The following is a 26,994-nucleotide window of genomic DNA, read 5'->3' as shown; positions in this document are numbered from 1 at the left end:
AGTGTGTAAGACTGATAGTGTATTCAGTTTGACCTGCTAACTTCATTATTTAGACTGAGCGATGTCCCAAGACTAGATAAGATTTTAAAGGTGTGTTATAGATTTTCTCATAAAGGAAGAAAGCCTTAGGAGAGAAGATACGGGGGGGGGGGGGGAGGCAGAAATACAATGGAATCTGATTGTGCTTTCAAAAAAAAAATCAAGACATTGCACAGGCTAAAGAAAGATAGGTATAAATTGGGTCCCTCATCATGGACACAGAGACCGAGAAACATGCTGTGACTATAAATCTAAGCTGCAGCCTCCCATTCTCAGCTCTCAGTGGTAAGGTGGGTGGAACTTAGCAGGTGTTTACTTCAATAACATCCTCCCCCAAGCCTGTTTTTGTGGGGGTTTGTTTTTGGGGTTTTTGCATAGAAGGAAAAGCGTTCAAAGAAAATGAAAACGCTTGACGAAAAGAAACTGTATGAATTCCAATTTGAAAAGAAGCCAGAATGCTTTCATAGTTACTCACACCTACTCAAGCTACGTAAAAGCTTTAAAATGGAAGCTGAAACATTGCTTAAAATGAATGGTGATAAATTGCTCTTGTTTGTTAATGGAGCGCATCCCCCCCCCAATCTTTATTATGCCAAATATTTGCTATTTTCTGGGTTGTTTTCTCGGCGCTGTCATTCTTCAGTGCTGCATCGCCCTCTAGTGGTTGCAGCTATGGGCTGTGGCTTCCATTATGCATGAACATTGAGAGAAAAGACACCATTTTGCACTGCGAAGAAATACGGCATGGAAATGCAAAGACCTTCACAACAATTTGCTGTGCTTCCAGCAAAACCTTTTCATCTGGACTGCAGAGTGCCAAATCTTCTGGTTTCCTTGCAACAAAGAAATCAAGGAGAGGGCATGAGAAAATGTGTTACAGACCGCTTTGAAACAAGGCCACTATCAGTTTGATGAAACTTTTCCACATTATCCCAACAGAATTGACATCAGGCAATTAAAAGTCTACCCAAGGGGCAATCATTACTAGACACTTCATTCAGTTCACTAGGACTTACTTCTGAGTAGACATTGCTAGGATTGTGACCTACCAATGAAAAGTCTTAACCTACAAGGAAGAAAATCTTAATTAGCATTGCCAAGAATCTTTGGTGAATGGCACTTACAACCAAATATTACTGGTGCACTTTGACCATTATGGTCTGTTAAGTGATTGCATAGGACCACCATTTTAATTCCACTTCGAGCTAATTGTGGGAATGCAGTGCCTCAAAAGAACTCCAGGGTGAAAACAGCTTCAGAAACCAGAACATGTGGAGTTGCCAAACTAGGCCAGCATGAAATATGGGACATAACAGTGAGAAAAGGAACTATGCTGCATAAAAAGCTATATATGGGTGGTTCTAGATAAGGGTTTAGTGTTGCATACAGGTCATTAACAGTGCTTTTTTCAGGGGGTAATCGAGGGTACGCAGTACTGACACCATTTTGTGGTTGTTAAAAAGTGTGGCACTTACTGTAACAAATTTATGGTGAGTGCTGGAACCTATTTTTCAAGGGGGGGGGAGCACCGGTAATTTAGATGTTCCAAATAGATGTGTGAACACTGCAAAACACTTGCTTTCCTGAGCAGCACCAATTGCACAATAAATACCCATCTGGAAGCACCCTATCTACAAGTCCCACTCTGACTTCTGTGCTGCTGTCAAAACCACCATTCCCTATTTTCTTCTCTAATCCAGATGCTCATATTACATGGCCCTTGTCATACATTCCCAAATGAATGTGGGAAGAACAAGGTTGACATGGATGTGCCACATTATCAAATATCAATGCACCCATCAGTCACACCGCTGCCAATTACACATTTAGCAGAAATGTGAAGAGACCCTGCACTTAACTCTTCCGTGCATTCAGCAACCAGTGGCAGACCTTGGGGTCTCAAATTTCAGCAGCACCCTATATGACGCCCAAATTCTGTGCCCCCTGTCATTCTAAAGCATGGGTAGGCAAACTAAGGCCCGGGGGCCGGATGCAGCCCAATCACCTTTTAAAACCAGCCCGCGGATGGTCCAGGAATCAGCATGTTTTTACATGAGTAGAATGTGTCCTTTTATTTAAAATGCATCTCTGGGTTATTTGTGGGGCATAGAAATTTGTTCATTCCCCCCCCCCTGAAATATAGTCCGGCCCCCCACAAGATCTGAGGGACAGTGCACTGGCCCCCTGCTGAAAAAGTTTGCTGACCCCTGTTCTAAAGCATAGGTGTGGGGTCTCCTGCGTCATCCCCCAAGGCTCCATGCCCTGTGCAGCTGAAGTGGTCATGCTCCCCGAAATCTGCCTCTGCAGCAACCCTGATCAGCCCCAGTGGAGGTCTCAGCATGTACATCTGTATACATGTATCATCACACTTCTGCCAAGCACACAGCCAGTGGATGGGTTGCTCAGGGTCCTCATTGTCATGCAGGAATGCATGCCAGCATGCAGGAAGTGTGGCTAGCAGTTGTGATCTAACTCCCCACTCAGATGTTCATTGAATGCTTGAGGTTCATCATGATGCAGGAACAGAAAGTAAAGGGGAAAGTCCTTTTAATAAGATGCAGAACAGGAAATGGGGTACTTCAATAGCCTGGGTTGATATCATTCATGTAGAGAGAAAGAAGTGTGCTGAGAACACCACGGGCGATGATGGCTTTATTGTTCCATATTCAGTGCTCTTCAAGCTAGTCTCCATTTCCACTCATGGCTCCTCAGGTGCCCACAGAAATCAATTGGACTTTAAAAATACTTAACTTTGCCAGCATTGCATCTGATGTTCGGGCAGCATAGTGTCTGATTTTTTTTTTTTTAATGCCTATTTTCTTCCACACAGCTGCTTTCATCCAGGGAAGCAGGGCATTATTCAGCACCTGCAAAATAGGGCAGTGTTAGTCACTACATTTTCAAATCTGTTCCATTTTTAAATGGGTCAAAAAAAGAAGACGACTTCCAAAGCAATCCGGATGCACAGACCTGCTTGGTAGAGGGGGTTAGGATGGGGCAGACATACCCCTCTGCCAGCAGAGAGACATTCCACTGGAGTGAAGGCACCTCAGACCTGGTGTGTCCAGCTGCAAACAGATCCATAGGCATAAATCTCCTGTTGGTAGTAGCCCCCCAAATATTAGTGCTGCTGCAGGACAAGGGCATAGGTGGGCTAGGATCTGCTGAATCCAAAGCTCTTCAACTACAGCAACCTAGATCTCCCCTTGCACCCAAAACCAATAAATACAAATTTATAAATAAAGATGAGGAAAACACCCCCAGTTTTTACCCCATCTAGTATGAGCCTGTTGGGCTTCGAAAGTAGGCGAATCACCAGCCACTTCACTCTGCCCCCCTAACTCCATTGGACTGCTCTATTACTCAGAATGCATCAGAACCTATGCTAAACTTCTTAGGCTACAGAACTATTAAAGGTGCAGGAGGCAGTGTTCAAAACTCCCATTGTTCTAGGCACATTTTGCGACAGGAAATTTCATTAGCGCAGGCAGTTTCTGAGCTGTGGGCGCACTACTGCTCCTGAGTTTTCAGATTAAATCTGTAAAGTGGAAGTAAAGGAGGGCCTTTTTCTGCCTCCCCACTTCCAGCTACTCTCTGAAGGCTGGAGAAGAGACCCTCTGAAGAATATTAGGGGGGTGGGCAGGGAAAAGACTAGACCATGGGGGAAATGAACATAATATTTTAGCTGCAGTTCATTCATTTTCAGCTTTGTATTCTTGTTATTTAAAAAAAGTTTGCCTAGACATTCCGTTATTGTGCCCATAACCTAGGTTGAAGGGGCTGTTTAGCTCCTAGCTTTCATATCCCAGTCTCTACCACTGACAGGAGTATCTCTAGAGATGCTGCGTCACATCATAGAACTGCAAGATGGATCTGTACACAGCCATGTTCTAATCTAAAACATCATTCCTTCTACATTCCTAGTCTGCTCTGTGTGTTTGTGTGTGTGTGTGTGTGTGTGTGTGTGTGTGTGTGAGAGAGAGAGAGAGAGAGAGAGAGAGAGAGATTTTTTAGTTCATCTCCCATTCCAAGGGATCACGAAGGCAGCTAATAACTTAAAATAGCATGTTGATGGGGTTGTTGCCATCTTTGTTTCTATGTTTTAAATAACTGTATGAGTCGTAGAAATGTTTCAGATGTTGCCACTTTGAGGTGTTTTGAAGAGGAAAGTGTCATCTCGTGCATGCATGCCTGTTTTGCAGCTGCCAGGGGAGGTTAATAACAAAATGAGGTTAAAACCTGAAATCGATACAATATCCACCTAAAAACCAGCCCATGCAGCATAAAATAATTCTAGAAACATTGTATAAGCCCCACTAGAAATCTTTAGTATCCAGGACTAAACATGGTTTTAAATGGTCTGGGAAAATAAAAATCAGAAAGTCTTTAATGAAAAGAAAGGCATTAGCATGCACACCAGCAGGCAAGCCTTACTGGAAAGGAGATCCATTATTGGGGTGCCTGCACCAAAAATGTCTCCTCCTTAGTTCATAGAACAGCAGCAGCTTTGAAAGCCTCACACCATCCTGCAATTAAAGCAACTAGAAAAACAAACTCTTCCTCCACTTCAAAAAGCCGTATGGTAAAGGTGCTCTAGGTCTGTTTTTTAATGAGTCTCTCTTTCACCACTAACAGCATCTTCCATAAGTATCTATTTGCTTTTATACAAAGATGCATAGGTACGTAGGTATGTAGGTACAATTACAGTACATACGTCTGAGCAATTGGTAGAAGCAACTAACCAATATTTGCAACACTAGATGGCGGCAAACTTCATAGAAGGTAGACCGAGATATATGGCCTAAATTAAAATTTCTTTCAGCTGTGGTGTCTCTATGGGACTTCCACAGCTCAGCTGTTGTAGATTTCCTGCCAAGCAGAGCCGATACTTTTCCAATTCTGCACTTAGGGAGCTGCAAATTAAAGATTTGCCAATCATGTTGAGGAAAATGAGTGTTACTTTATTTCCTGTAATAATTATTAAACGACATGCACTAATATCGTACAGCCACGGTTACAGTAAAGGGCTTCAGACTACAATCTTAAACATGCTTACTAGAGATTTATTTCCAAGTAAACATGTATAGGACTGTACTGGAAGCGAGACTGGTACATTGACATTTATGGCACAGAAGTAACTAGACCCTATTAAATCACACTGTAAGTGATGCACTGCAAAGAATCCATTATTCACATGATGTGAAAAACCAGGACTTCTATTAAGCACTATATAGCAACCTAATTTTATAATACAATGTATTTTATGCATAACCCCACCCAATACATTTCCCCCAGTCATCACAAAGCATATACACGAGCATCTCTGCATGTAATCTTCCCAATAAAACTAACATTTATATTTTTACTAAAGCAAAACTTTTATTTCAAGCTGCCAGCCTCCTGTGTAGCAATGAAGCAGAAGTGAACCAAGAGTGGAAAAGCCAGATGCTTCCCTAAAGATTTGTATCTTTTAAATGTAGGTAATAATTTAGAACGTCTGTTCTGCACTCCTTTCGTTGCTTCATTTCTTACACAGTTTGAACATGCTGGGTTCATTTATCAAAGGACTTGTTTTCATGTGTGCAACAGCAAAGATGACCAGTCATCAAAGTTGGTCAGGCTTCTAGATCTCAAACCCAGTAATTTTTAAGGGGAACAGTAATGTTTTTAATTTACTTCACAGAGTTTTTTTAGGGCAAAGACAGTTACAAAACCGGCTTGAGAATCGTTATATAAGAAGCCACCAGACTCCACAAGTAGAGGAATAACGCAGCTGGAAAGATCTTCTGACCACTTCAATGCATTATGCAGTCCCAGCAGATGCAAAGCGAATCAGTTGACTCCACCATCATGGACTGAATTAGATTCTTGGCATGCCACCACAAACCATGCTAAGGCTACATTCCTCTTTACACTTACCTGGGAGTAAGCCCTACTGAGTGGTGTTATAGATTTATAACCCCCCTAAACCTTATAAATTAATAAATGCTAGGATTTGGGTTATTTGTGATATGAAGGGAGAATGCAAGCTGCAAAGGAATTCCTGGCCTAGTTTATGCAAAACAACCTGGCTGAGCTATGGCTATCAAAAGAACAACAGAGAAACATTAACAATACAAGTGAACTCCTTCCATCTTGCCCCAGGTGTGAACAGAGACTGGAGATTTGGAAGGTTGCCAAGGTAACTGCTGGTGGGGGAGGATTGCTGGAAGGAAGAAGGAGGAAGAAGAGCTGAGATCCATCTTGGGCAGGATGGCAGAAGGTTGCCTGTGCTGCTGTGGGCACCAGCAATTCTGGAAAGGACTATGCTGCAAAATCCGGATTCCATGCAGACTGGAGTTGTAAAAGCCACAACAGCCTCTGCAGTCTCTTCCATTCTCTAAAGGGATACAGACCCTGTGTGGGTGCTTGGGACCCCATGGGTTTTGCCACCGCTTGGCCGAAAGAGGGGCAGGCACCCAGACTTTAGTAACAATATTTAGTTCTGAGTAAACATGCACAGGGGGGAGTGGGTGAACAGTAGTTTTCCCGAAAGTTGGAATTGGCACATTGTTCCTGGTAATCATGAAGGCTAGCTCAGGTTAAGCAGAGACTAACAGAGGCTGTTTTATCTCTTCTGACACCAGAAACTAACATTGTGAGTGCAGAAAAATTTACACATAGGAAAGAGAACTTGTGGCTTTGCAGATTGGATTCTGACTCCCAACAGCCCCAGCCAATATCACCAGTAGGTCACAGGGGTGTAGCGAGCTGCTCCGGCACCCAGAGCGGCAGGGGCGGGGCGATCTGCCCACGGCGGCGCTGCAGCGATCTGCCCACGGAGTCCGCCTGGTGGACACAACCCCCACGCTGCTGTCTGGGGCAGCGCAGGGCCCTGAACCACCGCGTCACTCCCAGTTGAGATGCATGGCTCGGGTACGCTGCAGGCCAGGCCCCATGGTAAGTGCTGCTCCCCCCCCCCCCACCGCAGTGTGCCATTTTGTCACCCCCTCAGGGATGACACCCGGGGCGGAACGCATCCCCGCACCTCCCTTCCTATGCCCCTGGTGGGTCAGAGTGATGGGAGCTGGAGCCCTACAATAGCTAGAGAGCCACAGGTCTTCCACCCCTGATTTACACAGTAGCCAGGATTGGTTCTAAGGAGGTGGAGGAGTTTAACCTCCCATGCAGCCATCCCTCCTTGCCATTTGCACTCACTGCAGGCTTCTGCGCAACCTCTCTTCATGGCAGATGGAGGTGACTGAAAGAGCAGAGAAATTCATGTAGCGTGTATAAATGGCTTTGCAGTTTCAGCACAAAATGTCCAGGAGAAACTCTACCAGCTTTTTAATGCTCAATCTCTGCCCCCAAACACCTTAGGGTGCTTCCAGACTGTAGCTGTTTTCAGGATGTATTCAATCACCGACTGGCAAATTCAGGTTGCACAGTTAAAGCTGATTTGGAGCTCTTGCCAACAAACTTACTTTCCTGAGATTGGACTTTTTGCAATAAGAAAAGTGAGATGGAAATGCACTTGCTCTGCAGCAGCATCTATCCTCCCCAGAAAAATAATTAGAAGGAATACTCATTAAACAGTCATCACTACTGGGCCAAGTTCAAGGTGCTGTTAGTGTTAGTATTATTATAGATTCATTTATACCCCACCTTTTTCCCTGACAGGGACTCAAGGAGTCTTATTAGCTGTCTTGGGTTGCCATTTAAGATCAAAGGGGGATATAGATATTTCAATAAATAAAACATACTTTTTAAAAAATAAAACCATAGGTGTTGTTCCAGTCCATTTTGTCCTGTATTAGTGTGCAGTTAGATTGCCTAATTCTAAAAAGAAGCCTAAGAAGAAGATAGATTTGTAGTGAGGAATCGTCCTTTCATGAGGAAAAGTGAGACAGACCCAGCACAAACTGTCTGCTTTAGACCTGGACATCTGGAAAGTCTACTTCAGTGTGAGGACAAAATGGGGCTTCAAAGATGTGTTTCTGAATAAATAAATCCCAGTGTCCCATAGCAGAAATTTGCACACAGGAAGCCATTCATGGCAAAGAGTGGACCCAGATGTTCCTTCAAAAAAAAAAATGTTGACAAGCTCCAGCAGAAAACTAGAACAGGGGATGTGGCAACAGTAAGTACATAATGGAGATTGAAATACCACACCTATAATGGCTAAGTTTTTGTAGTTTTTGTCTACTAGTGTTTTCCTATCCTAAATATTAACCCTAAAGTGTTATGAATAAGAAACCATGTACATTTTTAATGTTAAAGCCCCCTTTCAACTTATTAATATTTCTTCAGCAAAATTAATGAAGTTAAATGCACTACTGTATGCATCTGCTTATGCGCTGGCTATTTTAGGACACCTGGGGTGTATATGCATATAGTATTATCAGATCATCATCATAATAATAATGTATATCATACAGGAGAATCGTATTTTTAGCATAACTCATTTCTTGTTAAGATTAAGAACCAGGATGAAAATCTTAAAAATCTGTGTGGATAAGCCTGGCCTCATGATTTTCAAAGAATCCATCCCTTGCTGCTAATGAAAATGCCCTGTTCTACCACTGCCATACCTCTGATGCTGAGAGAACATGGAGCATAACTTCTGTAGATAACTTACGTGTATGGGAGGTTCAGACGGCAGAAGCTTTCTTGAGATAATTTCCAAGGTGCTATGATGACACACAGGCAGGCAAAGCTGATTAGTACAAATAAATAAAGAAGCAGAATTGGTAGTCTTCCTTCCCATTTGCCCACAATTTCTGTCAGCTGAGAAAACACTCGTGACCCATCTCTAGAAACTTGTCTCAGATGGATGAGACAGCCAGACTAAATGAAGGCCTTTTTGTGCTTCCTTTGATTCATAATATTTTGCTCATTGGTGGCAGGAGAATCTCAGCAGCATCTTCTTCCTGACAGGTTTGAATCATCAGATTGTAGAGATGGAAAGGACCATGAGGGTCATCTGCCTGCAATGCAGGAATCTCAACTAAAGCATCTATGACAGATGGCCGTCCAGCCTCTGCTTAAAAACCTCCAAGGAAAGAGAGTCCACAATCTCCCAAGAACTATCATCAGAAAGTTCTTCCTGGTGTTTAGTTTGAATCTCCTTTCTTGTAACTTGAAGCCATTGCTTCAGGTTCTACACTCCGGAGCAGGAGAAAACAAGCTTGCTCCATTTTCCATGGGACAGTCCTTTAGATATTTGAAGATAGCTCTCATATCTCCTGTCTCCTCTTTTCTAGGCATGTAACATTAAACCATTGTTAAAAATAATATGTGGTTTAATTCAAATGAGTAGTGTGATAGTGCATGCTGCTATAAAGTGTTTGCTTTGCTCTTCCCATACTTCTCTCAGCCAGACTTGAGGAAACAAACTGGCTTAGCATTATATGTGAGCTACTACTTGTGGTTTGTTTCCTCCTCATGGGGTAATGGGACGAGCAGGGAGAAAGCCAGCTTTAAAGCAATGTGCACCGGCACCCTTTTCATTGATATTAAACCATAGTTTATTTATAACTGTTGTTCAACATTACATGCAAACTGGGGAATAGCTGGTCTTTTTTTCTGAAGGTTTTGCATTTAGCAGAAGCAGGGCAAGCACTGGTTGTTATATCTCTGTTAAAGACACAGGAACCCTTCCAGAAAAAATAAATGGCCACCCTAACAGCTTCCATCCTTCAGTTGCAAGCTCCTTTCTTCCTCAGCCATGCTTCTGACAATTAAGTCTTTTTTCTCTCTTGTCATGCTAGTTTTGCATACACAGGGAGATTTTGAAGCTGGAGTCCTTTCAAACAAGCTATCCCTTGTGTCTGAAATGGTAGACTGTATCAAATGGTAGGTCTGTTTATTCTTTGAGCTTGCAGTTCATGAAATCTATGTGGGCATGCGGGAGAAACAGAGGCCCAGTTATTTAGTTTTTGATTGAAATATGTATACCCCACCTTAAGTATGAATCCTTTAAGGGCAGCCAAGAAACAAACAAACAGATAAAATGATAATAAACTGAGCTGATTTAAAAGCAGAGACAAGTAAAAAAAAAATGTCTCATGATAGAAAGACCCAACAGTCATATCTCCAGAAACTAGGCAAATCCTGCTAGAGGAGACCATTCAATGAAAAGGGCAGCACATCTTAAAAGGCCCTCTCTTGAGTCACAGCTAGCAATGGAAGGATCTGTAAATTTTTGTTCTCTTAGTTTCTCAGTTTCCCAATCTTAAATTGAATTCTACACATATATGCAGCAATTTGCAATTTTGTAAATATAAAAATTAAAAATAAATAAATATAATCCAGATGAAAATTCTTCAGCATTTCAGTGCAAATTTTTCCTAATGAACACATTTTTGCACTAATGTACAAATTTTTGTTATCAATTTGTGTGGTGGCTCCCCATTTTTGGAATGTTCTCCCCAGAGAGGCTCACCTGGGTCCATCATTACATGTCCATAGGTGCCAGGAGAAAACATTCCCCTTTCCCCAGGCCTTCAGCCATTAAATAATCTATGGTCTTTTAAAGTGGGGGGAGTGTTATTATGATTTTATTTTTCTATAATTGTTTTGTTATTGTTTTTATTATTCTATGTAAATTATGTTTTTGATGTTGTATACTGTCCTGGGATCTTCGGATAAAGGGCAATATATAAATTGAATAAGTAATAAATTAATAATAGTAATAATGACTGATTTCCCATACAGAATCTGCCCATCTACTGCAGCCAGGTGGTGGTAAACCCAATTGACCAATGGCGGCAGAGCTTCGTGGGTATTCCTCTGAGCGCAGGATCAACTGCCCAAAGGGGGCACTTGGCTACACACCCAGGGCCAAGATAATAGGTGACCTGCCAGGCCATTTGGTGGATAGGCATTGGGTAAGCTTAGATCTTGAATGCAGGGCAAGTTATAGCCTCCGCCAGCTCCTCCAAGCGTAAGGGTATCCTGTTAAAAAGATCTGGAAGGAGTGGCTCCTGTCCAGCGCCCAGACGGGGGCTAGGGCCATTCCACTCTTCCAACGGGAACCATTTGAGGGACGCCTCAATTTGATGTAGGTCATAGGGCATTCCCTGTCAATTGGCTTCACCCTTAGTGACACTGCCAGCAGATGGGCTAGAGCGATATTTGCAGTTGCTTTCCTCATTGCTTATGGCCAAAACCTACACATCTGTAACCAATAAAGTTGTGGCCTTATTTAAACCCATAACACCAACCTATTGTGCACTGTCTAGTTATTTATCCCCTCAGGGAACAGGGTGGTCACAGGGCCTCGACATGCAACAGGGAACGGGGCCTTTGTATAGGAGCACCCTGTCTGCCAAAACTCCCTGCCAAAGCTTCACTTTGCCCTCTCTCTCATTTCCTCCCATACTCACCTGCATTCCAGTTCTGATATGAAACAGTCAAAACTTAAAAACTCCCACCAGGCATTTAAAAGGATGGGCCTGAATGAATAGCTAACAACACTGTATTTGTCAGAGTTTACATTCTAAGTTCCTTTGCTTTATGTGGCAAACAATGCATTCAAAAAGCTCAAGGGAAAAAGTGACACTGATGCAGCTTCTTATTGCCAGAGCTATTTTGGGCAACACACTAGTATGAGGCATCATGATAGCCGTGATATTTCCTTTGGAGGAATGTGATTGTGAAGATAAGTGCTATTTTCTTTTCCTTAGCTTTCATACATCAGCAACTTTTTAGCCTCGTAGCCTGGTAATCTTTCTAAGCATTACAGACTGTGTCTATTTTTATTTGGAAATAGAGAGTTGGAAAGCAGCCTGCACGGGCATTGCACTTTTTTTCCTTTCCTGCATAAGACCTGCAGAGTGACGTTTCCTGTTTAACATTGGAAAAATCCACAGCAAGCATGTTACCCACTTGGGTCTTGCTCTTAATAATTGCTGGATCCGGTTTATTTCTGATTCACTTTCAAGAATTCTCCACATTAAGAACCAAGCACAGAAAAGTGTTCACTTCAGAAAATGAAAACATACAAACAACTATTTAAATTAAAGCAATGATTGTACTGTGCAGGAAATAAATATCAACTCCAGATTATATTGACTGAAATTCATTTTTTTCCTGTCTAACTTTACCAAATTGCTGGTTTTCAGAGTATATTTGAAGGTCTGAACAGAACCAATGCATGCGCAACTTGTACATGCCTTTTTCAGGGTCAATTGGCTATATAATCAATTGGCTATATAAGGAGTGAGATGATCTTTCAGGTATTCTGGTCACAAACTGTGTAGAGCTTAATAAACTGGAACCAGCACCTTGAAGTTGTAGCATCAAAACATGATGGTGTTATCCTGTCCCAGTAAGCAGTCCAGCCACTGAACTTTGCACTAGCTGCAGCTTCCTGACCAACCTCAAGGGCAGCCCCACACAGAGTGCATTGCAATAATCTAAGCTGCAGGCTACTTGGCAGGAATGACAGCAGTCAGGCTCAACAGCATATGAGGAGTCAAGCTAAAGGCTCATTTATTCCAGAATCCCATTTTCACAGTGTCCAACTAGATCCCCATAGGAAACCTGCAAGCAGTGAGCACAACAGTACTCACCTCCCTTTGATTCTCTGCATCTGGTATTCAGAGGCATCCAGCCACCGACAGTGGAGACAGAACTTAGCCATCAAGGCTAGCAACCAGTGTGGGGGGTTTTCTTCAGTTAATTGTCCATTGCTTTTTCAACGTGCGTAACATGTGTTTGTCAAGAGCTGGACTGTGCCAGTGCAGTCAACTCTTTATTCAAAGAAACCTAAACACCGCAGGCCTAGTGATCCCAGCAACTCTTCCTAGTAGGTCTTGCTCCAACAAGGCAGTTGTGAAGACTGAAGGTCCCTACCTTCCCACCACTCCCTAAGGTTCCTCTCCAGGGTCCTTTCTAAGCAGTCGCAAACGGCATACGCACACAGTCATTCTCTGCTCTGCTTTTTTCATTTCTCTTCATGTTCTAGGGGACCAGGCATAGGGGAGCTGGTTGCATCAGGAGGGGGAGACTCCCTGGAGCCTATGTCAATTCTGCCTCTTGGCTAACCTCCTCTCCAGCCTCTGCATCAGCCTCGAAGTCTGAACTGCACTCTGCCACAACCTCTTCCTGCTCACTAAACCCTGTTACCTCTTCAGCTTCCAATACCTCATTCTCCCAGTCTGCTGCTTCTTCTCCCTCTGACTGCTCATCGCCGTCGCACCACCACTCCCCTGGCTTTGAACCTTCTTCTCCTGGGGATTCCCTCTGGGCTTCCCACCACTCCTCCACATCCAGCCAGTCCATGACAGTGTTTTAGGTCAGAACTTTGGATCTTTCTCAGAACTGCAAAGAAAGGACAAAATGATCTTTGCATAAGAGGTGGAAGGAACAGGGGCAGTGGGGACCATCCCTCCCAACTAACTAAAAATGTTGCAAGAGTTATGATCAGACAAAAATGCAGAATGGGGAGGGGGAGAGTCTACCCCAGGGGTTTGCCTGTCCCAAGCTTGAAAGTATCTGTTGCAGTAATGGGATGGGGAATGAAAACAGCTCTCAGCCTGATGACCAGGGCAACCAGAAATAAATGGAAGAGTGCTATTGTTCTAGAAAAACACTGAAGACAGATTCCAGGTGTTACTGCAAATAGAAGTTGAACAGGGGAGGTCAGAAAGATGCCACCCAAAAAGTACAGGTGTTTGTTTGTTTTTAAGTTACTGTTTTTTTAAGTGACTCATGGGGCCTATAACTTCTCAGCAGCCTGCTCTCTCTGCAAAGGTATATCCAAAATGCAATCAGGGAAGAATTAAGAAAATACAATCTTTGTACAAATGGTCCATTATTATGCAGCATCTGTTCAGAAACTTACATTGTAAACTTTTATAGGAGTTGCACAAAGCTTCTTTTGCAGCTCCATTTGTCTTGCCTTTCTTCTGCATCAGGATTTTTGTTACGCAAACAAATCATGTTGAGGCTGCAGAGAAGGGATAGGTTTGTTAGCACTCCAGCCTCATTGGGAGAGTCCTCCTTAATAAGAGCTAAATGAGCACATACGCAGAGGTATGGTGCTCATCCATTATGGTGCTTAAACACCAATAAATATCCTGTTTAATATGCATTCCTGAAGGGGCCTGGACAAATCAAAATTTCATTTTTAATTCATGGCACTGTGGACACTATCCAGTTAGGTGCCTGTTACAGATGCACAATGATAAAAAACGGTGCTTGCTGCAGAAGGCTTCATCTGGTTTAGACATAGGAAGCTGCCTTATTCTGACTCACATTGTTTGTCCACCTTGCCCAATATATTGTCTATGGCTACTGACAGCAATAGCCCCCCAGGGCCTCAGTGCTCTAAGCAAGCATTGAAATGGCCTGGTTGTAAATATGGAGTGGCAATGGAAAATTGATTTGTGTTGACCACATCCGTTTCCCAGTTTCCTGGCATTTTATTGCTGTCCCACTGTAACCCTTACACTCAGGCCTTGACAAAGAAAGAGATATGGGGAGAGGGGCAGCTGGGAAATCATTCGCCTCTCACACATTGCACATGCATGTGGCTCAAAATCTGCACAAATTGTTTTCTTCTTTGATTCCCCTCTCTGCACTTTGTATTCCTTATTCTTTTTTGGAAACAGAAATGCTAAACCAAACTTCTGCCACAGAATTTGTTCTTCTGGGATTTTCTAGTATCACAAATCTACAACTTTTGCACAAAGTGATATTGCTTGACAGCCTTGATGAGGAACATACCTTCCGCATTCTCCTCGGATTCTTGTCCCACCCTTTTTCCTGATCTCCCTTCTACATGCTTGTCGAGAATGTGGATTGGGGGGGAATCATTTTTGATCCTTCTTAATCATAACTGTTAAAGTTGGGATAGGTAAAGGTAAAGGGACCCCTGACCAGGTCCAGTCACGGACGACTCTGGGATTGCGGTGCTCATCTTGCCAGCGTACAGCTTCCGGGTCATGTAGCCAGCATGACCAAGCCACTTCTGGCGAACCAGAGCAGCGCACAGAAATGCCGTTTACCTTCCCGCCGGAGTGGTACCTATTTATCTACTTGCACTTTGACGTGTTTTCGAGCTGCTAGGTTGGCAGAAGCAGGGACCACACAACGGGAGCTCACCCCGTCATGGGGATTCAAACCACCGACCTTCTGATCGGCAAGTCCTAGGCTCTTCGCTTACATAGATGGAGGGCTTGTCCACACTTCCCCCTTGACCCCTTGGCTTGAAATCATGGACCTGAGACATTTTCCACTTGTCCATTCTTTCTAGGCACAAATCCAAGTCTCTATTTGCCTTGCTGCTGCTTTCCCCAAGAAAACCCACTCTTTACCACTGAATCAGAGCAATTGTCAGTTCGTGGAAAACCTAATTGGCGTTTGCTCAATGCAGTGGTAAGCAGAGGACTTCATCAGGGGGAAATAGCAGGGCAAGCAGAAGTGTGGACATGAAAGCTCCTAACACTATTACAAATTTACTGCCCTTAGATGTGATAAGCAGAGGACTTCATCAGGGGGAAATAGCAGGGCAAGCAGAAGTGTGGACATGAAAGCTCCTAACACTATTACAAATTTACTGCCCTTAGATGTGATAGATGGTGTGTGGATTCATCAACGAACAGAAGGAGAAGGTATGGTAGACTGAGTTCTGGATAGCCTTGATTTAAGTTGTTCCATGCATTCATTTCATCTTTCATCATGCATTCATTTCATCTTTCATCGTGCATTCATTTCATCTTTATTTAACTGGCATGGAACAAGAATCACTTACTTATTCTACATTTTACAGCCATGAAGCCTATGCATGTTTACAAAAATTAATTTCAGCGGGATTTATTCCCAAGAAGTATGTATTCATGGGCTTAGAGTCTTTGGGTTTGTGCACACTTCTGCATGTCCTGTGGTCTGAGCAGTTTTCTGCTTGTCTCATGCTAGGCACGGGCCTAGGTGGTTTTTCGTTTGCCCCATCACTTTCCCCAGGAAAACCTGCTCTTTGGCACTCAATTGGAGCAAATGTCAATCCATGGAAAACCCAATTGACATTTGCTCTGACTCAGCAGTAAAGAGCAGGTTTTCCTGGGGCAAAGCAGCAGGACAAGAAGTCGTCTAGATGAGCCCTTCATTTAAAGGCTGGTTGGCGAAGCAGATTCTTTCCATTACAGTGGTACCTCGGGTTAAGTACTTAATTCGTTCCGGAGGTCCATTCTTAACCTGAAACTGTTCTTAACCTGAAGCACCACTTTAGCTAATGGGGCCTCCTGCTGCTGCTGCGCTGCCGGAGCACAATTTCTGTTCTCATCCTGAAGCAAAGTTCTTAACCCGAGGTACTATTTCTGGGTTAGCAGAGTCTGTAACCTGAAGTGTATGTAACCTGAAGCATATGTAACCCAAGGTGCCACTGTATTATACAAATGAGAGTACACTGAGTCTTCATTGAACAGGTTAGCTTAAAAAAATCCATACTAAATGAAAAGAAAACTATCAGAAAATTGATCAAGTCTAATTGGATGGTCACTTTATATAGTATATAAGCAGAAAGCAGACAACACATTTGATTTCTGCCGCCGCCGCCCCCCTTACTGATACACCTCTTATATGTGGTGTCACTGCTTCAGGTTTCTAAGTGAGTGATACTACAATCTGTAAAATGTTGTTCTATATATTTATTTTATGTGAACTATCCTGCTAGTAGTGTCTAGATGAGAAGTATGGTTCCAAGCTGTGATGCAGCAGATCTCAGTGAATTATCATCACGGCTTCTCTAGGAAAACTATCCCTTGTTTTTCTAATAAGTAAATGGATTTTCAAACAAATCTCTTTTGATTCCATTCCCCCAGGAACATGGGTCAATGCACATGCAGTGACCTAAAGTACCCATTTCTGAGAAATTTACATTTTTCTCCCCCAAAAGATTCCCACAAATATACATATCTCCTGTGAGTTCTGGCCCCAATCATTTGTCTCTGTCTGTTTTGAGAATTATGAATCCTTGTTATGTGTAACAGATGTGTCTAGCTACATAAGGCGAAATTAGATGTGATGCATTGCAGTGGAATACGCATTCTTTATATGGAATGTTATAAAGAAAAAAGCCTTCCCAAATCTCATGGTATAAGGAATGTGACCTCTGTATGAAAATAGTCCACACTTTTATAAAGAGAGCTCTGTGCATGGAACTATGAGCCACACAAACCCTTACATACATGGTGGAGAGAAAGGAGGAATAACAAAATAATTACAGAATTTCTGCAGACATTTAAAGGCATTTCCCCATTAAACGGGGGCAAATCAGAGGTGAAGCTACAACCACGGCATTGTTTTCTGATTTGCTTTGTACTGTTCATCAGCTGCTCTTTTGACCCAAGGACAGTTTTCTGCTCTCCAACATTTCAGTCATCAGTTACTTACAAAATTTCTGGAAAGCATCCAATATCCCATTCATTGAACATATTCAGCATGTCAAGACACATGACCAATGAAAATAGGACTCACATAAAATGTGGAATGAAATCAGTTCCAGGTAATATGAATCTAAATGCATCAGGAAACTGAACGTGTGAATTTGGGGTAGTATCATCAGCTAAAATGAGCTTCTCAGAAGAAAAAAAAAGCTCACAGTAGACACAGTCCAAAACATGATACACAGAGAGAAGAAAATGCTGTGCATCTCGAGCAAAGGGTGATATGAGACTGGACACTTGGAGATGTTGACTCATAACTTCTGTTATGGTTTATTGTGAACATCTGAGCAAATGTTATTTTATGTTTTTATATGTCCATTCCTATTGTCTTATCTAGCATCTGTTCCATGGCAAAGGCTAATGAGCTGACGGAAGCTGAATCATGACAAGACTGGAAAATGAGGTAACTAGCCTTGTTTGGAACCTTTTAATTTAGAGAAAAAGCAACGATGAGGTGACATGATAGAAGTTTACAAAGTTATATGTGACATGGAGTAAAGCTTCGCTCCCCCTCTCGTGAAAATGCAATGAAGCCGAATGTTGGAAGATTCAGGACAGAAAAAGAAAGTACTTCTTCATGCAGTACTTAGTTAAACTATGGAACTCACTCCCACAAGAGGCAACAATAGCCAGCAACTTGGATGACTTTAAAAGAGGATTATACAAATTCAATATTAATTTAAATATTTAAGGTTTATTTAATAGAATGGGTAGATGGAGCTTCCAAAATATTACATTAAAATACATCATCATTGATAAATAAATTTCATTAAGTTTCATGAAGCTGTTCTTGGAATCAGCTACCTTGCAGTGTAAAGCCAGCAGAAAACAAAAATTTCTACAGAATTTTTGAATTCAGAATATTCTAAAATATACCAGCTTTACATTGCTGTATAATAGTAGCCGCAAAAATAAGGAGCTACATGCACAGTCACTATCCTTTCAAAGGCAAACTTCAGAATCATAACTTTACAAAAGTCAGAGCTTGCTTAGAGTTTCATATCCTTTTCAAAAATATTTCAGTAGCCTCTGCATCTATCTGATATACTGAGGCCTATAAATTATACAGGAAGAAACATGCCACTTAATCCAGTAGGATTGGTAATGCTTTCCTGTATGCCCAATAAAAATAGATCAAAGAATTTAGCACTTGTACAGACAAATGTTAACCTGGCAAAAAATGAAACAATATTTGACAGACGCTTTCTGAAATGAAGAAGAAAACCAGTAACTGCAGATCAAACCAACACAACAGATGTTTCTTTCATCTTCCCATTAGGAGATCTGCAAGTACCATCTGCAGTAGAAAGGTTTCCCTTTTACTCTAGAGAAGGCAAGTAAGCTCAAGTAACGGCTAATTTAATATTCCACATTGAATATAGTGCTTTCTAAGTGGAACGACATGGTAAAATAGGTATTATGACGCCATATGCGTGTTGGGTAACAGATGGGGGGGGATTGATATCAGTCCACATTTTAATACAACTCCACCTGATGAAAATGATGTACAAAATGCAGTAAATATTATATTACATGTAACATTATATTGTTTATTACTGATATGCTTGCTGCCCTGAGCTACAGAAGTCATGCAATGTACTCTTCCTTTGTTAGTAGCTAAAACACCCATGATGGGCATCGTGCAGTCTCCTTGCAAACCTTCCTATTCCATGTTCCAGCTTTCTGTCTTCACTCCAGAGAACAACTAAGACTAATTGCTCTCTGACTGAAATTAGTTAGGTTCATTCCTCACTGAGTTGTTTGTTCCCTTGCTGTTAAATCTTGGGAAGGAAACAGCAGTAGCCTCATGAGAACAGAAATAGCTAATTGGGGGGGAAAGTACTGTACAACATGTACAGGAAATTCGTGCTATGCATAATGGGATATTAATGTAAAAATGGGAAGTACTGCCTTGCTGTCAAGTTGGGGATTCATCAGATAAACTCATTTCTGAATCTTGGCCAGAAAAAAGTCCATTTTTAACATTGCCACACTACTATGAAAACTTATTAACACCCTCCCTTTCATCCTGCCAGTGCAACTTCTAATGGAACATTATCTATTTTCAGATACAGTAGTACCTCGGGTTACATACGCTTCAGGTTACATACGCTTCAGGTTACAGACTCTGCTAACCCAGAAATAGTGCTTCAGGTTAAGAACTTTGCTTCAGGATGAGAACAGAAATCGTGCTCTGGCGGCACGGCAGCAGCAGGAGGCCCCATTAGCCAAAGTGGTGCTTCAGGTTAAGAACAGTTTCAGGTTAAGTACAGACCTCCGGAACGAATTAAGTACTTAACCCGAGGTACCACTGTACCTGTTTGGTTAAGAGTGTGACTTCCACTATGCAGAGATGGTAGATCATGGGCTCACATTCAGAACATTCAGCAGCAACGAAAGTGCAATGAACAAGACCCCTTTCTCCCTTTCTTCAGAGCTGGCAACCACATTTAGTTCCTGTGCTAAAGCTTCCCACACCCGTTGTGTGAGCAGCCAAGGCTTTTGCAGAAGAAGGAAGGATTTCAGATTCAGGAACAGCCCTGCTCTTAAGGAACAGAGGCAATTGCCTCAGGTGGCACAAGCTGGGATCTGTGCCAGTTGGCATCCCCAGTCCCACCACTTGCCTCTCCTGACCTGACCAGCCTGGCTGCTACCCCATTGCCCCAAAATGCCCTCCTCCCTCACTGGCTTGCTATAGAAAGGGTCAATGGGATCCTTCCCCAGAACAAAGCATTCTGGGTTGGGTGGCCAGTTTGGTGTGGTGGCTAATAAGGCCTAAAAATTAATTACTGCAGTGTTGAATTCCCACACACATATCTAGTATGCATGCTCAAACCTTCCATAGGCTTGTTTGGTAGGCAGAACTATTTCAGTGAAGGTTTTTTTCCTGCATACTTTTGGGATTCTTCCAACCTGCAAGGTGGCCAAACCTTCCCTCTCCCATCACGCCTACTTTCTTAAGCTCCACTTTACTAAGAGAACAGATGATATATTTCTTTGGCAATGTCTAACATACACAAACATTAAACTACACACCCTTTGGTGGCCTTTGAGTATGAGGAGAGACGTGACTTAATTTCCTATTTTCCCCAATCTCATGAACATTACAAGGTTTCTATTCATTAGCCAAAAAAAGAATTTCTTTTATAAAGTGCAGGAAGGAAACAATGTTTGGTGGGAAACCAAGTTCATTTTCCATGGAAACGGGCTGAAGAAACAAATAATTGTTTAGGGCAGGGAGAAGCTGTTTCTCCTGTTTGCTGCAAACACATACACAACTATTATTGTGCATTTTGATTTCAGTTTTGTCAGTTTTATATACTGTACATATTGATTCTAACTCTTGTTGATGCTGGCCCCAATCTAGGGAAAGTTAAATAATAGTATCAATTATGTTGTATTGATTTCAGTGGAACTAAATTAGTGTGCCTTTCTTGGAATTTGGGCCAATGTGTTTTTATTTATTTTCATTTGTAATACAGTTGTGCAAATCATAATGGTGAACACTATTAATACTGGTACATATTCATATTAGCAGTCCACATGGCATGGATACATCAGTGGTTATATTCCCATATTCTAGGTTTAACTGATTCAGCCTTCTTCAACCTGTTCTTCGGGACTACATCTCCCATCAGGTTCAGTCAGTATGGCCAACGGTTAAGGGGGATGGGATGAATGGTTGTCCAAATACCTGGAGGGCACCAGGTTGGGCAAGAATGCATTAGTGTGTCATCAAAAGCATGCTACATACGATCAGCTTCAATACATGGAATTGTGGGGGCTGAAAAGTGATCCTCCCTTGTCCCAGGCAACAAACTGTCTTGGGCTAGTCCTGACTCCATGAACAGATCAAACATTCTTGCTTGGAACCAATTTATTTCTTTAAAAAAAACATTTAAATGCTATGGCAGTCATATTAAAAAGAATAGGTCAGGAAGCATAACCAATTCAAAATGCTATAATCTGCAGCCAAGAGGACAAAAGAAAAGTGGTTGGGGAAGAGAGAAATCATCCAAGAATCTGCCTTTATAAAATATGAACGGATTATCAATAAGCCATGGTTCCTCCTTTCCCAGAAGATACAATACAGCCTATGATTTCTTGCAACAATGCTCAGCCTACAGAAGGCATAAATGCTAGCCAAGATATTGCCTCTTACCCCGCTTCCCAAACCCTTAGGAAATAATGTGACAAATAATGTTCGTACCTCTAGTTACAAACTTAATTTGTTCTGGAGGTCCATTCTTAACCTGAAACTGTTCTTAACAAGAAGCGTGCTTTCTCTAACGGGGCCTCTTGCTGCCACTGCACCGCCGGCACACGATTTTCGTTCTCATCCTGGGGCAAAGTTCTCAACTCGAGGTAACTCTTCCAGGTTAGCGGAGTTTGTAACCTGAAGCTTTTGTAACCTGAGGCGTTTGTAACTCGAGGCACCACTGTAATAAAAAATGTCATAGATTTCAGAATATGCTCTAGAACTTTCTAAACAAATGTCTTTTGCTCATAAAGAATTAGCCTGCTTGTACCAGGCTGTTTCTGCAACACTCATAGAAAAAAGGGTGAAATAATAGAGAGACATCTGAAATGGCTGCCACACAGCTGTGGAATTCTGTCCTTTGAAGACTTGCAAAGGCCCAAATACGGACATTTCTTGGAAGCAGTGTAAAACTTTATAAATAAATTTGGTGGCACAGACTGAGACAATAAAGGGCAATGTTTCAATACAATTAGGTTTTCAATCTTGAAACAGTTTTTGATTAGATCATTGATACTACTGTACCACATCCCAAGTCTTAATAATAATAATAATTTTATTATTTTTTTATATCCCGCCCATCTGGCTGGGTTTCCCCAGCCACTCTGAGTGGCTTACAGCATATATAGGGCTTCTTAGAATTCCTAAGCAACACTGGATATGAAGCTAGCTAATAGTAATGGGGTGGCCTATGCTGAACACATCAGCAAAATAAATGAAATAAATTAATGAACCTACATGATTGATGTTTATTATCTCCAGTAGATTTACTCTGAGTAGGGCTAGCATTGTGCACAACCCAAAATTGCAATTTGATGAAGAAATGAGACAACCTGAATTTAAGATTGGGAAAATTAGGAACCGAGAAACAACAAAATTGGCATGATTCATCTATCTCTATATAAAACAAAGTCACATTAAAGCTGAAGGCAGGCTCAAAAATCCACAATGCATGAGAGACCAGGTGTTCTTCCTGCTTTGTCTTTCACGGGAAACCTAGGAGGTCCTGGTGGGCAAATTGGAACCTGCAGGGAATGAGTTAGTGACACATACACTGGAAAGTGCAAGGTTATAACCCAATTTTGTGTGAATAAACGATCCAACTGGAAACCCCAGTATTCATGCTCAAAATAAAACAAAGCAGAAAGTTCTGATTTTAAGGGGATTTAAACTTCCTTCTTTGCTCTTTTCTGGCACTTAAAATGCGTCAGCACTTTGGCTCACATGAACTTTCTTCATCAGCTTAGTTTTGCTTTTGTAGCTGTTTAAATACATTGTTCTTTTACTACTAGAAGTAAATATGCTGGCTCTGTGGAGTATGCTACATGGGTCAAATATTCCTGAACTTAAGCAATAATTTCAGTGGCTTTCGATACCATCAACCATAGTTATTGGGTTGTTGTTTTTAGTTTGATTATATATTTTGTGGTTTTATATTTTGATTTTATTCTGTGAATTGCACTGAGACCTCCGGGTATAGGGTGGTATATTAATTCAATAAATAATAATAAAATCAATAAATGATTTCCAAATGACAAAGAAGCTGTGTTGGTTATATGAGTAATGTCACATGAACAAACATTTCCACAAAGGAACAGTCAGGGTTCAATGTCCTCCTGAAATGTCTAAATACATAAGAGAGAGCCATCCTGTAAAGCAGGGGTGGTCCTCCAGATGTTCTTGGACTCCAACTCCCATGAGCCTCAGCCAGCATGACCAATAACCAGGGATGATAGAAGCTGTAGATGAGCAACATCTGGAGAACCACAGTTTCCCCACCCTGGCTGTAAAGGGGGAAACAGAGAGGTGTGACAGATACATTTTTCTGGTAGCCAATTTGTAGCTTACTTTCCTTGATGTGTTTAAATTATACAACGATGCTGTGAAAATATGAGTGGACTAATTTTCCCATTTTGCACAGTTTACATTTTACATTTACATTTTATCGGGAATGCATTGTCTTTTCACAAACTTTCATATTTTTTTCTCTTGATAGCTTCTTTATAGCTTAAAGGCCTGCTTCTTATATCCTTATTTCCTCTTATAGAATTTGATAACATTGCAAGTCCAAAAGTTAATTTTAGGTTACTGATATTTTTAGTTTTTGGGGGTTGTGCTTCCTTTTGTGGAAAACAGGAAATCCATCATCTTTTTCTTTTCTTTTCCTGAATTCTGTTGCATCTTCTTTTTCTGCTCTTTAGGGTCAAGGGGGTGCAAGGCCTAAGAGGATAACTCTGTTTTTTCAACATTCCCAAATTAAGAAGGCTTCGGGTAGGAGATATCTCCCACCATCTGTCAGACATAGTTCTCACACTTCAGGCAACTGCCTTAAACACTGGCATACTTTCTTCTGTGTTTGTTATGAATTGCTGCCAAATCTGGACATGTTTCACATGGCCCAACAAAGAATATCACTGATAAGTCCAGCTCACATTGCTCGGATGGCCTTCGAGGAATGCCAGATTAATTCCTGACGGGAAAATATCATTCCTCAGATGACGCTAATATGACACAATGAGATCACAATTGCAGCACAAAAGTCTTGCAAGGAAAACTGGGAGGGGGACCATGGTTCATGGTATGCATGCAGAAAGTTCCAGGTTCAATCCCCTGGCATCTCCAGTTAAAAGGATCAGGTAGCAGATGACGTGTGCGATCAGAAATAAGTTTTCTTTCTGACAAAGAAAACAGAAAATGGAATTGCTAATACACTGCATTTGGAGGGGACTGAAGATGCTTTCAATACTAATTCTATCTTTCCGCTTGCCCACTCCCCATAATCAATTTATATATTTATAAATAGCTAAAATTAAAATGCTACAAGTCTCCGGACCATTTTCACAAAATTGAAAAAATCTGTCCTAGAGGTTCTTATCTTACAGGAAAACTGGAAAGCTTTCTTTCTTTCTTTCTTTCTTTCTTTCTTTCTTTCTTTCTTTCTTTCTACATTTCTGTTATAACATTTATTTTGCTGGTCCCACTTTTATATTTGGTCAACCCTCCCTAAATCACTGATCATAGGTTGTCACTCTGAAAGGACAGTCAGTGAAAGTATTATTTGAATGTGTCAAGTTATCCCAGAGCTAAACAGATTCTGGAATGCAAACCCTCTCCATGCTTATGAATGCAAATACATTACTTCACAAAGGCATAAAAAAAGAAAAATGTTGGCACGTTGTGCAAAGTAACAGCTGCCTTCATTTTGTCATGTTTCCCTTTCTGTTAAAAAAAAAAATCACTCTCTTATTCCATGCTGAAATACAGGCAGCTGTTCTATAAAGTGGAACTAAAGATCTGTTGGCAAACAGGGTTTTTTTCCTTCCAGAAAGTCTACAATTTAGAGCTGCTTTAATATAGATTTTTCTGTGGGAGGAAAATCCTTTTTTATCAGTTTTGTAGAGGTATAATTTGTGCATATATCTGACTTGAAAAGCACTGGGGAATAAGCCAAAAGGGTGCTGTGTTTTGTTGTATTACTTATTATTTTATCTATTCCAAATGTATATTTTCCCAATGATTTTTCCTTCCCACAGATTATTGATTTACTGGCAGCCTTAATGTTACTTGGGAATTCTAATTAAAAAAACAACCATTGTAGTTTTGAAATCCGTGATTGATTAACATCAGTGCAGTTTTGAAAGGTTCAGTGTGCCATTTTGATTCAAAATGCTGTCCAATTATATCCAAACCTTGTTGAAAACCTGCTCCCTGAACTCAGGATCTGTATGCAAAAAGTTGGTTACAAGCTGAAGAGGTGTCCAAATTTATAGTGAATAAACAACTTTCCAAAATATATATTACATTTTTCATGTCCCTGTTGTAACTTCTGATATATCTGTGGCATTCAGGCTACAGGTCAGTCATTCCAGATTTAGAAGATAGAATTTGGGTAGCCATTGCTCTGAGTACCACAATTCTCAGAAACTGGACTTCTTTGTCTTCTCCAGGTGCTTCAAAGCAAATAAGAAGCCCTTCATGCAGTTTTAACAACTTAAGAGACTTCTGGATCAAATCATAGACCAGATTGAGATTAAATCCTCATTTAATGTATTGGTGCTAAAGAGCAAGAATTTACCCTTTTCTAAAATCATCACCAAAGGGCTGGCACTGTGGGTTAAACCACAGAGCCTACGACTTGCCAATCAGAAGGTCGGCAGTTCGAATCCCCGTGACGGGGTGAGCTCCCGTTGCTCCTGCTCCTGCCAACCTAGCAGTTCGAAAGCACGTCAAAGTGCAAGTAGATAAATAAGCAGGAAGGTAAATGGCATTTCCGTGCGCTGCTATGGTTCACCAGAAGCAGCTTAGTCATGCTGGCCACATGACCCGGAAGCTGTCTGCGGACAAACGCCAGCTCCCTCAGCCTATGGAGCAAGATAAGCGCTGCAACCCCAGAGTCATCCGCAATCGGACCTAATGGTCAGGGGTACCTTTACCTTTAATTATTGTTTTTCTTCTATGTTTTTAGTTGTTGTTTTTATCTGTAAGCCACATTGAGTGGGAGAGGAGAAGAAGAAGAAGAAGAAGAAGAAGAAGAAGAAGAAGAAGAAGAAGAAGAAGGAGAAGACTGAATCAAATTTCGCCCCATCCCCTATCCCAAGCCTAGATGGCTGGTGTGTAAATCCGTAACTATAGTAGAAATGCCACTAGCTTTGGGAGGGGTTCTGATTCAAAACACATGGTATTGTTACAATCCAGTCAAGATCTGTTTTCATAAAACAGTGCAGGTTCATTTAGTAAGGAAAGAGGAGGGGACCACAGCACTCCTTTAGCAGCACTCTGTTTCATATGATGTCCTTGGCTCTTCAAGGAAAGTGGACACAAGAGGCTTACACTCCTCAGTTACACAGCTGCTCATAGCAGATGTTGTCCTTTAGGGGAAGATTGTTCTTCATTTATCCTGGTGGCTGGCCAGTTGTGGGGGGATAAAGGAGGCCCTAGTGAAGTCTGAGAGCCAACCTGGTGTATTTTCAAGACTTATTCAGGACAGAAAACCAGCATATTTTTCAAGAAGAAGAAAAAACCCTGGCATATTGAAAACACATTCTGGCCTAGCCAATGCACTTTTATTTATTTTTATTTACCTGGGAAAGCATTTAAACATGTGGCCTTCTGGCCAGAGCTGGCCCTACCATTAAGCAGAAGAAGGTAGCCATCTTGGGCAGCTGATTCTGGGTGTCATGAAAGGGAAGAAAATATTGTTGTATTTTTACTGCTAGGGAGGGGAAGAGGTGTTTCTGGGATCCCCCCCCCCCTTGGGTGCCAAAATAA

General features: G+C 41.6%; 1 protein-coding gene and 1 long non-coding RNA gene across 2 annotated transcripts in view; one reads left to right on the top strand and one right to left on the bottom strand.

The window, feature by feature from the left end:
- Positions 1–26,994, top strand: part of LOC310770572 — a 105,314-nt gene that overhangs the window by 23,986 nt on the left and 54,334 nt on the right. The window lies entirely within an intron of this gene.
- Positions 658–11,456, bottom strand: LOC310770509 (uncharacterized protein). The gene is made up of 4 exons (XM_083631429.1): positions 11,406–11,456; positions 8,657–8,734; positions 2,791–2,906; positions 658–872 (listed from the first exon to the last, which is right to left on the bottom strand). The coding sequence occupies exons 1-4, from the start codon at positions 11,409–11,411 to the stop codon at positions 710–712; spliced, it is 363 nt and encodes a 120-aa protein (XP_083487555.1). The 5' UTR covers positions 11,412–11,456; the 3' UTR covers positions 658–709.

Source organism: Podarcis filfolensis (assembly GCF_964270895.1).
Source record: "Podarcis filfolensis genome assembly, chromosome: 9".
NCBI classification, from domain to species: domain Eukaryota; kingdom Metazoa; phylum Chordata; class Lepidosauria; order Squamata; family Lacertidae; genus Podarcis; species Podarcis filfolensis.
This window is presented reverse-complemented; position numbering and strand designations above follow the sequence as displayed.